This window comes from Lissotriton vulgaris, chromosome 1_1 (genome assembly GCF_964263255.1).
Source record: "Lissotriton vulgaris chromosome 1_1, aLisVul1.2, whole genome shotgun sequence".
NCBI classification, from domain to species: Eukaryota; Metazoa; Chordata; class Amphibia; order Caudata; family Salamandridae; genus Lissotriton; species Lissotriton vulgaris.
In genome coordinates, this window is record NC_141685.1 from 1,773,644,322 (window position 1) to 1,773,660,018 (window position 15,697).

At 45.0% G+C, this 15,697-nt stretch overlaps 1 protein-coding gene across 1 annotated transcript in view; it reads left to right on the forward strand.

Moving 5' to 3' along the window:
• The window catches only part of SLC38A1 (solute carrier family 38 member 1), a 421,899-nt gene that overhangs the window by 323,221 nt on the left and 82,981 nt on the right, over positions 1-15,697 (forward strand). Inside the window, exon 7 of the mRNA XM_086919085.1 lies at positions 13,166-13,247. Coding sequence (XP_086775211.1) covers positions 13,166-13,247 — 82 coding nt within the window. The remainder of the gene's footprint in view (positions 1-13,165; positions 13,248-15,697) is intronic.

Sequence of the window (15,697 nt, forward strand, 5' to 3'; positions counted from 1 at the left end):
GGGCGGTGAAGCTTGTAGTTTTCCCCACATAGAGAAAGCGGCATTGGGTCAGACCTCCTGCTGCCTGGTTGTGGCCTCTGTTGTGTTCGGGGTGACTTTCCCTCACTTCTTCTCGGTGGCAGGGACCAGCTGCACTGTCGGGCAGCGGCGAGTGGGGCCCCCCTCTCCCCTACATTTATTGTGCCCCGGAACTGTGTCCCCTCCTTTATTGGCACTGCGGATTCGTAATCAATGCGGGCCTGCACAGTGAGCTGTGGTGGTGGTGAGGCCCGGCCAGTGGTGGGCCTACTTGGTCCTCTTGTGGGTGCTTCCTTGGGGGCGGACCTCTGACGGTTATGCTACATGTCTGCTGGACCTTGGGCGTGCTCGTGTCCCTGCCCACTAATGCTCTTAGCAGACCCCGGCTTTTGTGGAGGTCAGTCCGGGCACGTTTTGTCAGCAGTAGGCCCAGCCCTGGGTGAGGTTGCTTTCGTCCATCACATCGGGTGGCGTGGAGGAGCTCAGTGGCGGATGTCCTCCGGCTGACTGTTGGGCAGAAACCTCCCAGGTCGGTTGGTCATCCTGAGGTTCCGCGGGGGGGTGACATCGGATATACCCTGGTCTGGGCGGGGGCACAGGACTATGCTCTTGGGGGCTGCAAGGCCTCCAGGCACCCCACGGGATCTGTGACGGATGCTACTGGCGCCGTGTCTCTACAGTGGACGGTGTCCCTTGATTACTTTCACCTGGCGAGGCCCTTGAGTTGCTCACGGATTCTCCACGCATCAGCGGATCACTGAGCCCCCTTCCCCCACATCTTTCATCCCGCCTTGGTCTCTTGCGGCCTCAGAGACATTGGGACCGGCTCCCGGCCATGGGGAGGGACAAGGGCCCCAAACCTACGCCAGCCCTTACGCAGACCAAAATGGACCGGTTTACTACCTCCGAGTTGGAGCCTCCTGGGGGGGCGACGGAGGCCTCCCCCCCACAAGACAAGGATTTTGCCACCATCCTCTCAGGCGTCTGTAGAATGGAAGATTGGGGAAATCAAGATAGATGTGTCCCTCCTCAGGCAAGACCTTTGCAACACCACCGCACGACTGACAGAGGCCGAATCCCGCATCTCCACGGCCGAGGATGACATCTCCCAACTCAAGGATCGGGTGGCCCAACCGGGGAAATTCACAGGCGTGCTGAAGATGCTGAAAACCGCACACGTCGCAACAACCTCCGCCTGGTGGGGTTTCCTGATGGAGTGGAAGCAGGACAATCGGCCGTCTTTGTTGAAGAATGGTATAAGTCCTGGATGCCGGGTGATGCTCTGTCGACATGGTTTGTTGTGGAGAGAGCCCACAGGTCCTTGGCACTTAAGCCTCCTCCTGGTGCCCCACCCCGCCCCATCATCTTAAAAGTCCTCAACTGCAAAGACTGTGATGCCATCTTGTGGGCGGCTAGGGCGAGAAGTCCCCTCAGGTTCCAAAATCAGGTCATTATGGTATTCCCGGACTACACCGGGATGTCCAAGACCTCTGGCGCTCCTTCACGGAGGTCAAGAAGAAGCTGCGTACCCTGGGCCTGCAATACCAGCTCCAATTCCCGGCACGCCTTAAAGTAATTTTTCACTGCAGAACACAATTTTTTGAGTCTCCCCAAGCGGCATGGACATGGTTGACGGGGGAGCGTCCCCTCCGCCCTCGGCACGATGACTCATCGGAGCACACACATGGGCCGCAGCCTGTGGGGTGAAGATCACCGGGACGCCAGCGCCGGTGTCGCACAAGGTCTCGTAAGGGGCGCCAATCACGAGCATTGACATCCAGATCCTTAAGTGTGACAGCTCCCGACCGTCGCGACTCCTCCAGTCAATCAGGCTCTCCACCGCGTAGCAGGCGCCGCTCCACTGAGAACTGAGTGGGCTCGTCCCTTCCGCTGGCCCAGGTGGACTCGGACCTTTCTCGCACTCCCACTCTCCCACTCTCCGTGTGCTCAGTGTCGGCCGTATACCCGCCAATGGAGTGGGGTGCTTCACCGGGGGGGTCATCTGACTTGTTTGGAATTATGTTTATTTACACTGTTTCATGCCGATGCACTGGTTATCCGTTCTTCTGGAGAGGTTCTCCATGCTATCGATCCAAGCGTTTTAGTTTGGTTTAGTTAAATGGGGGGTCGACAGACGCTTCCGTTCTCGAAGTGTAGGTTGGAGGAGGGGGAAGAGGGTTCGTTTGGGATTGGTTTTTTCCACTGTTGTTGTTCTTCTATTTGTTCTGCAGTTTCAGCTTCCACGGACGGGTATATGCTTCATCATCAAAGATTGTACTCTTACCGCGTGCGACCAAACACACACATAATGGCCCTCGCACGCACTCACACTACCCAATGGGGCGGCGTGGCTTAGACCCAGACATCACCATCCATGACTGATGACATCACGACCAGGGCTTCCCTCCATGTCCTGTCCTGGAATGTTAACTGTCTCCTGGATAGGTTGAAGCGCACCGCTGTCCTGCGCTATGCGCAACGCCTCCACATTGACATCCTTATCCTCCAGGAGACACATCTCCTGGGTAACTGCTGCCCTTTTCTTGCCCGTTACGGGTATGACAGAGTGTGGCACTCCGGCTTCTCCAGGGGCTCCCGAGGGGTGGCCATTCTCATGAGATGTAACCTGCCCTTCCTTCTGTCCCGGGTGATCCATGACCCTCAGGGCACATATGTGGAGGTGTGTGGTTCCTTGGCTGGATCCCCTCTCCACCTTATGTCCATATATTCGTCTCCCTCCATGCTTACCTCTACACTGGCACAGACTTCAGCCCTTCTAACCACTCTACCCCTGGGCAGTGTCACCTCTCCGGCATTAGACACAACAGGCCTTCCCTCTGCTGTCCACATTGCACAAGCAAAACAGTTAAGGGCTTGGTCCGAGTCATTGGGCCTCTGCGATGTGTGGCGCACCTGGCAGCTACGTGCCACCCATTGTACTCATACCTCCGCAGCCTTTCTAACTGCTACTGACTGCTCGACAGTTGTAGACACTTTTATCCTACCCAGGGGAATATCAGACCAATACCCAGTGCTCTTCAGTACAGGGACTCCCCCTCCCTCAGCCCACCAAACGTGGAGGATGAATGCATGGTTCCTCCAAGATAAGGAATTTAAGATGATGGTAGGGAAGGAGCTCGAGCAATACTTTCTCACCAACAAGGGCTCCGTACCCTCCCCGGGTACCCTATGGGAGGCTGGGAAGGCAACCATTCGGGGCTTCGCAAAGGGGCAACTCAAGAAGCAGAAGCAGAGGCAGGAGCAGCACCGGGAAATCACTGCGAAGGAAGCGCAGGCGCTTCACTTCGAACAATCCCTTTCCCTGCATGACGATGCCGCCCAGAGCCGACAACTAGCCCTTATCCAGTCCGAGATTAGGCAGCATTCTGTAGACATGGCCAAGTTCCCCTGGAGGTCCTCAGTGGCAAGAATCTATGGCTGGGGAGACAAGAATGGCACGATTCTGCACAGGTTGGCCACTTTTCCCAGGGCAAATCGCATAATTCCGGAAGTGGTGGATGACCAGGGTTCGGTACACAATGCCCCTTTAGCGATAGCACGTACATTTGCCAGTTACTATCGGCATTTGTATGCTGCACAGACCCCCGACTTATTGCTCCGTGTTCCCCTCGGAAGGAGCCGCTTCAGTCTCCCCCGGTTGCGGACGGCCGCCCAGAAGGACCTACACCGCCCCATCTCCAGCAAAGAAATTGAGAAAGCTATTTCTCTCACGGCTCCGGGTAAGACTCCGAGACCGGACGGTCTTCCCCAAGAATATTATGCAGCTTACCGTGACACACTGGTGCCCCACCTGGCCGGCCTTTTTCAGGGAAACCCTTGATAAGGGCTCCTTTCCGCCAGAGACAGATATTGCCACTATTGTGGTCCTTCTGAAATCCCAGCCTCCCTCCCGTCACTGTGTGGACTACCGTCCCATATCCCTCCTCAATACAGAGATCAAACTTTATGCCACCATCCTGGCCCAACGGCTGAAGCCGTACCTGCCCATGCTTGTCCACCCGGATCAGTGTGGCCTAATGCCCGCACCCTCGACTCATCACTGCCTCCAGAGGGTACAACTGGCTCTGGCCCACCAACACTTACTCACTCCTTATTTGGCTCTCCTCCTTATAGATTTCGGAAAAGCTTTGGACTCGGTGGACTGGGCAAATCTCCAAGACGTGTTGATTGAGATGGGATTCTGGTCCCAGTTCCGGGCACTGGTCCAGGTACTCTATGCGCAGCCGCATGCACGGGTGTTGGTGAACAGCGTTTTGTCCGAGGCCTTCCCCATTGCTAGGGGCACACAGCAGGGCTGTTCCCTTTCGCCCTTGCTGTTTGCCCTGGCAATGGAACCCCTGGGGGCCATGGTGCGGGCTGACATCCGCGTTAAGGGATGGGAGTGGCCAAACACCGAAAAACACAAGAGACAAGATCGTGCTCTAAGGGGACGACTTCTTGCTCTTTCTGGTCGAGCCCGCGTCCTCGGGCCACACTGTCTCCAGTTGTTGCAGGCGTTTGGGTGGGTGTCAGGTCTTTGGCTGAACCCCGGGAAATCAGTACTTGTCCCACTTCACCTGTCAAGGGACTGTTACGATTTGCAGTCTAATATTCCGATCATGCACAACTCCTTTAAATATCTTTTTTTTTTATATATCTTTTTTTATTGAGAGTTCAAATAAAACAATATAGGAAACAAGACACATTTGAAATCCAATTAATACAGTACGAGGCAAAAGAATATTATTATTATTATTATTATTATAATTGCATTTTTTGAGAGCGCAGCTACCCGGAGGTTTCCCGGCGCTAAAGAAAACAGAAAGTGAGTTAAGTTTCAGAGGGGATCCGTACACATATTAAGTATTAAAAAGCCATGTCTTGATTCCTTTACGGAATGTCCAGTAACAAATTTCAGATCGTAAGGATTGGGGCATAGAATTCCGTAAGGAAGGTGCCAGTAGAGCAAACGAGCGGCCGCCCATTTTGACTCTGTTAACCCGGGGGATCAGAAACTTGTCTTGTGTGGAGGATCTCAGCGTACGGAAGGGAACGTAATGCTGGACTAAAGAGGAAAGGTATTTAGGGGCCTTACCCATTTTAATATGGTGCATTATGCAGAGAGCTTTAAATTTTACTCTGCTCTCAATGCGCAACTAATGCAGCTTACGTAGATGGATAGAGGCCGATGACCTGGCAGGCAAATTACAGAGAAGGCAGACTGCCATGTTCTGAACCACCTGGAATTTCTGTAATACCTTGTCTAGCATCTAGACAAATTATCATTTTAACGCTTAAGTTATAAAGTACAAAATTCGTGAAAAAACAATCAATCAGGCTGACAGTGATACGCAAAAGATTTTGTTAGAATTAAAACAGTACGTACCATTTAAATACAATAAGCGTCTTCTCAGTTAATATTTTGTAGCTAAGTTGTAAAGTGCAACTTGCGGAGTTAAGACAGTCTTAATAGACAAATAAATATTTTCAGGGTAGTATGGGTCGGGTTGAGTGATAACAGGGAAGTTAAGAATCAAACACACTCCAATATTTGTCATATTTTTTGAGAGCCCCTGATTTTAAAGCATATTTTCTTTCCCTACCCTGGATTCAAAATAATTTTGCCTTCCATTCCTGAAAGGATGGTACAAGGTCTGTTTTCCAGGACAGTAGTATAAGGGATTTAGCTATTAAAGAAACTATAAAAAGGGACTCATCATGTGGGGTGTGGCTAGGGGAGCAACCTAAGATGGGAATTAGGTTGTCAAATACTATATTAGTTTTAAGCACGATTGAGAGGTATTTTTCTATTTCCTTCCAAAATACCTGGATTTTTGAACACTCCCAGACAATGTGTTTCCAAGTGCCTTTTTCTTCGCACCGGAAGCATTTATCGGCTACTTGGGGGAAAATATTATGTAAAAAGGACTGGGTTCTATATATTAACTATTTATTGTAAAATTGCATATGTTTAAAATTTGCTCCTCGAAAAATGGTTTTGCTAAATTTATTTATTTTATCCCATACCTGTTGGTTGATTGTAATATCTTTCCTCTTTTTCCATCTCTCAATAATCTTGCTGGAAAAAGTCCTGGTCTTTACTTTCTTACAACTCCTTTAAATATTTGGGAATATGGATTACCCTGCTCCCGGAGCTGGGCTTTTCCCTCAACATCACCCCATTGGTCAAAAAGGCCAAAGAAGACCTTCAAAAATGGAAGACACTATCCCTGAACCTTCTGGGCTGGGTTGCTTTGTTTAAAATGTTGATCCTACCCAGGTTCCTCTATGTCCTCCAGAACGAATGTCTGACATAATATCGACAGACAGAATATCTACATACAAAAATATCGGCACAAAAATATCGAAATCAAAAATATCGGAGTCATATCTTCATAAAGGTAAGTACAAAAATATCGAAAAATTAATATCGTAGTACAAAAATATCGAAATTAAAAATATCGTTTTTTAAAATGTATTAATAATAATGTAAAAATAATTTTAAAATACATATAATTTTACAAATATTAAATAAAAATATTAAAACATAATTAAAAAATTAAAACTAATACATATACATTTAAAATAAATTAAACACTTAATAATTTAATGTAATTTTATTTTTTTTTATTTCATTTAATTGATTTAATTTAAATTTATTTTATTTTTACCCTGTACGCCTGTACCCCAAAAACCCAAAACTGACCCTGAACCCTAAAAATATCCCTGTACCCCAAAAACCCAAAACTGACCCTGAACCCTAAAAATACCCCTTTACCCAAAAAACCCAAAACTGACCCTGAACCCTAAAAATACCCCTTTACCCAAAAACTGAAAACTGACCCTGAACCCAAAAAATACCCCTTTACCCAAAAACTGAAAACTGACCCTGAACCCAAAAAATACCCCTTTACCCAAGAACTGAAAACTGACCCTAAACCCTAAAAATACCCCTTTACCCAAAAACTGAAAACTGACCCTGAACCCTAAAAATACCCCTTTACCCAAAAACTGAAAACTGACCCTGAACCCTAAAAATACCCCTTTACCCAAGAACTGAAAACTGACCCTGAACCCTAAAAATACCCCTTTACCCAAAAACCCAAAACTGACCCTGAACCCTAAAAATACCCCTTTACCCAAAAACCCAAAACTGACCCTGAACCCTAAAAATACTCCTTTACCCAAAATTAATTAATATTATTTAATTACCAATTAATTATTAATTAACAACAACAATAAAGTAAATATATTAGCACATTAGCTGTAATTAATTTAATTTAATAATTAATATTATTTTTTCCATATTAATTAATTAAGAATAACAAAATTTTTTATATATATAAAAATTACTCTAATTAATGTAATTAACTAATTAATATTAATTAATTACCAACTAATTAATAATTAAAAATATGTACACAATTATATTAATTAATTAACTAATTAATATTAATTAATTACCAATTAATTATTAATTAAAAATATTTACAAACATATATTAATTAATTAATTATTATTAAATTACTTCCCACCCTATTCCCCTATAAACCCATAACCCGCTACAGAACATATTTATCAATTAATCAATTAATTAAAATTAATTAAAAATTAATTCTCAATTAATTAATTAATAATTCCTACTAATTAATAATTAATTTAACATAATTAAATTACTTCCCACCCTATTCCCCTATAAACCCACAACCCGCTACAGTACTAAAAGACAATATTTAATTAAATTACATTAAAAATAAATAATAAAACATAATAAATACAATATAATATACACAAAATGTATTTAAAAATTGATATTAGTAACATCGAAATTATTTATTTCGATATTATTGACATCGATATTTAAAACTTCGATATTACTAATATCATACTAATATCGATATTAAGACTGTCGATATTACTTACCTTCTATATTATGTCCCATCGATATTTAAACTTCGATATAATTGTATATCGAAATGTAAAACTCGATATTTTGTCTGTGTACCCTCCAGAACACCTGGTGCTGCTTCCCTAGGTCCTGGTTTAAGGAGCTGGATGGCTTACTTACCAAATTGGTATGGGACAGTGGGAGGTCACATATGGCTCTCTCCACATGTCTGATCCCTTACTTTGACGGGGGCATGGGCCTGATGCATCTGTACCTCTACTTCATAACCACACGTTTGCTGGTGGTCCATAATTGGTTCAACGGGGGATGGTCTGACCCAGCCTACCGGCTGGAGTTGTGTGAACTGGGATTTTCTAAAGCCAGGTCACGTTGTATGGGGGACCCATCCCGGCCCAACTGCCAGATGTGACATGTTCGGTTTTCCTGGCTTGGCGGTCTTCGCTGCGCCATACCGGCTGGACTGGCAAGCTGACCCAATGCACTCTCCTTTGGCAAGGGGCTTCGCTCCGGGAAGAGAGTGGCCTACAGGGGTTCAGAACCTGGGATCTTATAGGCATATCGCAGCTTGGGGACGTCTGGGTTAAGAGTCATATGCTTTCCTTCCAGGACATGCGTACCCGTTATTCCCTACACCCCTCCCAATTTTATAAATATTTACAGTTAAGACACGCCCTTCACATACACATCATAGACGACACTTGGCTCCCAGAATACTGCCCCATGGAGGCCTCAACTTTATTGGGGGACTTGGGCAGGGGGGGCATCTCCTGTATATACCACACTTTAATCAACAACACTCCCACCTTGCTGGACAAATTGAAGGACCAATGGGTGGATTTGGTGGGGCCACTGGATGAGGTGGACTGGTGCGATGCGTCAAAGGCGCCCAAGACAATTACCGTCTCCGCCAAACTTTGACTAATCCAGCTATATTACTTGCATGTCGCTTACCTTACTCCAGTGCGCCTTCATCGAGCTCCGATGTGTCCTGTGCTAGGTGCGGCCCGGCCCCAGCAGATTTTTTTCATGTGGTCTGGTCCTGTCCCAGGCTGGCAAATTTTTGGGGAGCCATTGAAAAGGAGCTTACAGAGGTCTTAGGGTGGGTGGTTCCTCACAATCCACGCAACTCACTATTAGGGATAACGGATGGGCTAGATGGGTCCCGGAACGATAAGACCTTCTTTAACACAGCGATGATAGTTGCCAAGCGCGACATTGCAGCGGCTTGGATTTGTCCCGATCCACCAGCTCTAGGAAAGTGGTGCATGGGAGTGGAATGGTGCGCAACACAAGAGAAAGCTCTATAAGTGGCACGGGGATGCCCCAAGAAATATCGGAGGGTGTGGGGTAAATGGCTGGGCGCTGTCGAAGAAAGTGGATGAGGCGCTAATCCTTCCTGCGGTCATATACCCCGTGAGGTGTGGATTTGGGGGTCACATGGCTTTTGATGATGTATATGAATATCTGCTTTCCATGATTTTGCTGATTTGTTTGTTTTAAAATCAATAAAATGTGAATATAAAAAAAAATCTCTACAAATGAAGCCTGATTATGATAACTAGTAAACATCGCCTATCCACATGGGAGGGACACCAAAACTCTTGTCTGCTAAGATAACCTGTGAGATTCAATGTAACAAGATGCTTGCCTATAGGCTTTGGCACAGTGTAATAACAATTCACCCTCAAAGCCTATTTGCCTTTAACACATGCTTTTCACAATAAGTAAAAACAAGGTCTACGTGTTCTGTCACAACTTTTCATTATAAACAGATACTACCTAAGAAATTCAACATAACCTTTCCCAGTTAACCGATTAGGCCTGCAGCCTTTACCTATGGCTTGACTCTATATCCAACACAGACCTACTGATGTGCACATAAGCCAGCAACCACCAGGCATACAGTTATTCAATTAAAAATATGTACAAAATTACATTTACCAAAACAGTACACACCCCCTCTTAAAAGGGCCTAGCAGGAATCCTCACAGTGAAATTTTCTTCTCAGGGTGTGTCAGAGTGGGTGGTCAACACCAAACTCCTGCCTACTGCAGTAATGTATGAGATTACATATAATCAATTACCAGTGTACAGCCTGTAACATAATAAGATAACAATCCACTATTAGAGACCTATTTAGCAAATACCTACAACCTCTATCACAACTTTTCATAATAAACAGAATAGACCTAAGGCATTTGGTATAATATTTCCTTGCACGCCAATCAAGTCTAGAGTTGTTTTCATTGACTTTTCACCATAACTAACTCAGGCCTAAAGTACTGAGTGTAAGTTTTTCCACGGGGAAACCATCAGGCATACAGTCATAAAATTGCGAATGTATACAAGATTACAGTTGGCAAATCAAACTACTGTCTCTCCATACGAAGGCTTGATAAGGATTCTCACAGACCAAAACTTCTATGTCCATGGTTTGTCACAGGGGGTAACCAGCACCTAACCCCATGCATACCATGGTAATATTTTAGATTCCATGTAATAAAATACCTATCTATGGGCTTTAATGTAGAGTAATATCAATTCACCCTTAAATGGCTATTGGCTGGAATATATGGATGTTACAATAAACACGTCAGGTCTACTTCCTTTATTGTAACATTTCGTAATAAACAGATCTGGCCTATAGGACCACCTCAGCCCTGCTGCATTGAGCATTAGCTTTGTCACAAGCAAAAGGTCCAATACAACCCACGTGGATGGAGCCTAAACCCCTTTCTCAGCAGTTCTCTGAACACTCCTTTTTGTTAATCACATCAAGTCAGGTATGGGTATCCCGTACTGCTTTGAAAGAAACAACTGCAATCTGAAGTCTAAAGTTAATGATAAAAGAGGAGGGTGCTGGGAATTAGAAGATAGCAATACCTTCCTCAAGACTGCCCTCTTCTCATGTGTATGCTGCTGCTGCCAGAGAAAAACAAACACTGTCAATTATATACTTATCTTTACAGTATTACAGTCCCATGGGTGTGCCCTACCCCCGAAAGGTCAAGGACGCTATATAGCCACTGGTTCAAACATTAGGTCTGGCAACAGCTGTACTATCTAGCCAGAGCTAAAAACAGTGTACTTGACATCTTTGAAACTATTAAGAATTTAGATTATTGTCTGCATACTTGCCAAGGGAAGAAGCCGTATTCATGGGCCTAGCCCTGAGTTTCAATGCTGATGATTATGCGGGGGCATTTCAAAGTAGATCTGACCGTGAGTTAAAATTGGTTTGAGAAGATGACACTAAAAATTCAAAAACATTTTAAGATAGCATATAGAATGGAAGCAGTAACTCCATTGGCCGAATACAAAGCAAAAGAGGCTTCACTATTTGGTTTGGACAGTTAAGCAAAGTGGTGTTTCGTAGGGCTGCAAGTCTATTTTGTATTGTTCTTTGCCGTCCAGCGCTTTGTAGTGCGGAAGAGCCGGTTGAGTTACGTGGATATTTAAATCAACTTAGAGTGAGATACAAATAGAAGTACTATTACAGTGGCACGGCAGACGTGGAGAAGGGGTTTGGGGTTGAGCGAGGATAGGGTTGGGATAGGCAGGGATTACAATACATTGCAAGAAAGCTGGGTGATTCCATAAGGGTAAAGTACCCCAAGGTGTTTTGTGACCCTATAGAGGAACAAGGCAGAAGGCCGAATTTCTTTGTAAGATCATGGTACTCTAAGGTGACTTGCAATATTCTTATAATGTACAGCAAGGGGCACTGAGTTCTTTATAATACATGGCCATACAACCACCACCTGTTCCAGAAAACACTTACATCTTTGGAGTGTTTTCATGTGAAAGAGATAGGATGTCCAAAAACAGGAATAATACATTTAGCTCAAGTAGCTCAAATGTGTGTAGAAACATGAAGACAGATATTTTTCCTATAATTACCTACACATATTGCCATAACTATCTCTTTTCTGCTTATCACTGTTCAGCAAGAAAAACCGAGCAGAAGAACGAAAAGCCATGCTTAGTTTTAGTTGTTTTGAAACAGCAGCTTTAATTATGGTCCAGATCTGCTTTCCTCCTCCTCTTCACTGCTGGAACTGGCCGCAGGCGTTGTGACGTCAGAACTCAACTGTAAAAAGTTATTAGAGAAGAGCTCCAATTCCTTATTACTAGGTGCATCACAGGTCACCTTTAATAAGAAAATTAGAGACTGGCTTTAATACAAGGATTGCGGACTCCTGTGTATTATATAATCTCTTAAGTACGTTTCAAGATTACCTGTGACCTAACTTGCATTGTTGATATGAAATTATGTGCTAAAGAATACAACAGAAGCTCAAGTTAAAGCCCAGTGAGCCTCTCTGGCTGACTTTTGGCAACAGGGATCCAGATGCCTCACCTTTAATAAATATTCTCAAAAAAGGGGTTACGTCCTTCTCAGGGGCCAGGTAGGACGTGATAAAGTTTGTGTTATGTTATGTTATGTTAGCAATTATTTCTAGAGCGCACGTACACCCAGAGGTTTCATGGCGCTATGACTGAAGAGATGCGACCCGGATGGCGTTATGTGTAGGCCTGCCTGAAAAGAAATATAAATGTAAAAAAGAAATAACCTAGCCACCAATTTTAGAGGCTGCTATTTATTTCAGCAGACTGAGCAGCAGTGCATCTAATCATTGCATACTACTTCATTGCTTTGTGTTATTCCAAACATTTAATGCAAATGTTTTGAATAACTGAAATAGTTTAAATAAATTGCAGCCTCAAAAATCGGTCACCTTTAAGTAAAGCACTACCAAAACAGAGAGATGTACATATGTATGAACGTATGTTTGTGTGAACTGCGCTGGGGAGCACCTGGATGCTGAACAGTAGGCAAGAGTCCGATGAAGCGATTCAATATTATTTACAGTGAAGCAGGGTGTACATGGGTTTCTGTTCTGTAAGGTTGTACTGCTCTTTGAAGAAATGTCTCACCAATTTCATCCTGATATGACTTCAATGCTGTGAATGATGTGGTATTTAGTGTGTTTTGATACAAGGCTTACATTTTCAAGTTGTGTTAAAACATGATTACTATCTTTTCGATTGTTTATGTAGACGTGTGCCCCAATACTTTGTGGTCTAAACCAAATCACAATATTTGTTTGAAAACAACATCAGGAGTATACATTTTCTGACTCTTTGTAGAGGACAAATACATCAACGCTTGTATATCTGTACACTGTGTTTCTGTGGATCGACTTGCATTACTTCATGTATTTCAATTCTCTGCAGCGATGCTGAGCTACCTTTTCATCGTAAAGACTGAGCTACCTACAGCCATTAAATTCCTCATGGGAAAAGATGTAGACTTTTCGTAAGTATCATTTTTGTTCTTTTAGAGTATTGTCACCGGAGTTCAGAAGCCTCAAAATGTTTTGCCCAACATATGAGGGCAGCACTTGAACATCCCCGTTGGATGCATGCCCTTCATAGACCCTCCCCTCTTAAGCTGCCGGTTGTGTAACACTTATTGGCTACAATGAAATATACAGAGTGAACATGGGGTCAGCCCGTTGCTCATGATTGGATGACTTTCTTGTCTTCCTCAGTTCCCTGCCCCTTATTCAATGGCGTCCCTCTGTTCTTATGTTGTCCCACCCCTAAAGCATTTCTCCTTAACATTGTTTCTGACTGGATGAGTTGGATCCTTCCACTGTTAATGTGAGGGGACTATTTTTGTTTTTTATTCCCTTTTTAGCACTTGGTGTAAACACGCCGCTTTTCCCGCTTTCTCTCCATCTGTGCCTCCTGTGTCTCTTTCTGTTCTCTTTCCACACCCACACCTCGACCATCAACCATGCATGTGTATTCATGGACTGCCATCTTTGAGAAGTTTTGTCAAACCATAAAAAAACAGTTTCAAGAATGCTGCCAGTGTGATCTTGTACAGGAGACATTTTGCAATTATGTTTTGCTTACTTTAACACAAATCCACGATGGCCACCCGTGCATCTAAAGCCATGCAGATGACCAACTTGGAATGCTTTGGGCATAGAGTAGCTAAGCAACCAAGTATTAGCAAAGCCAATAGGTGTATGCCTTCACATGAAATGTGCATTCTATTGACTTTGCCAATAGTTGTTTTTATTGGATTGGTGTGTGTACTTATTATAATCATTTGCTCTGTGTGTACAATAACATACCAACCTTTATTGTTTGCCACCAGTCTTTTGGCCTTGTCAATGCTTATTTTATTTTGTAGTGGTTTTTGCAACACTTTATTGTTGGGGACAATGCAGGTCTCTCATCAATCTAAAAATAAACATTGCCTAAAAGTAAATATCTTTTTTGGTCTCAAAAAGCACACATTGGGCTCCATAGAATTTAAGTGAATTATTTTGTGTGTGGTTGTGCTCCTTATCAAGGGGATATCTTCCTTAGCTATGTCTGCTGCTCCGGCTGTGGGCTCAGAAGAGCTATGCAACCGCATGGCAGATTTTTTCTCAGACAAGGTGGAGAAAATGTATTCCACCTTTACCGACTCTGCCCGAGTAGGATATGAGGTGGTGGAGGAGATAGAGTACGCCTGGGAGGGTGAAGGGTTGAAGATCTTCACTATGCCCCCCCAGACAGTTAACTAAAATTTGTATTAGTATTAAGTCGGGTTCCCCTAGAGACCCGGCCTCCCCTAAAGTGCTGAGAGGGAGCCTGGATATCCTGGAGCCATATATCAGACACCTGGTGGAGGCCTCATTCAGGACTTGCACAGTGCCAGGATGCTGGAAGGAAGCTGTGGTCCTCCCGCTACGCAAGAAACCTCATATTGGCCCAGATCAACTGGATAATCTTCATCCCATCTCCCTTTTACCGTACTTCGCCAAGGTTGCGGAGAAAGTGGTAAATATGCAGTTGACGACGCATATTGGGAAATTCAATTTCCTGTATCCCACTCAGTCTGGATTCCGGGCCTGTTACTCGGCGGAATCTGCCTTGCTTGTTGTCACTGAAACCATCAGGCAACATGTGGATGCGGGTCAGACAGCGGCCTTACTCCTGTTGGATTTAAGTGCCGCCTTTGACACTGTTGCTCATCACACTCTGGTGCAGTGTCTGAGGAAAGGAGGTGTGTCTGGCAGTGCCCTGAGTTGGATGAAATCTTTTCTGTCGGAGCGCAGCTTTCAGGTGAGGCAGGGCTCCCATTATTCGAAAGTCATCAAATTAAGACAGGGGGTGCCGCAGGGATCGACCCTGAGCCCGACCCTGTTCAATCTCTACATGGCTCCTCTAGCGGAGATTACTGGTGGGTTTGGGATCAGGGTTGTGTCCTATGCCAATGACACTCAGCTGGTGGTCTCCCTAACACAGGCACAGGACACAGCAGCTTCCAATTTCGTGGCATGCCTTCAGGAGCTGGCCTCATGGATGGCTAACAACTGCCTGAAGTTGAATGGCAATGAGACCGAGGAGCTTGTGGTGGGGAGAGCCCCGTCTGTGTGGTCATCGGCTTGGTGGCCCCAGAGTTTGGGGACCACCCCTGTCCCCTGCGCTAAGGTGAAGAACCTGGGGGTGTGGCTGGACACAAGGCTCTCCTTTGAGTACCAAACCAGGCAGGTGGCAGGCGCCTGTTTTGGAGCCCTGAGGACCCTTCGCAAAACCCTGGATATGCTGCCTACCGCAGCCAGGAAGACCATGGTCCATGCCCTGGTGACATCGTGCCTGGATTATGGCAATCTTCTATACCTGGGTGCAACGACGAAGTGCGTGCTCAGACTCCAGGGGGAGCAGAACACAGCAGCGCGTCTGGTTCTCATGCGCCCGAGGAGG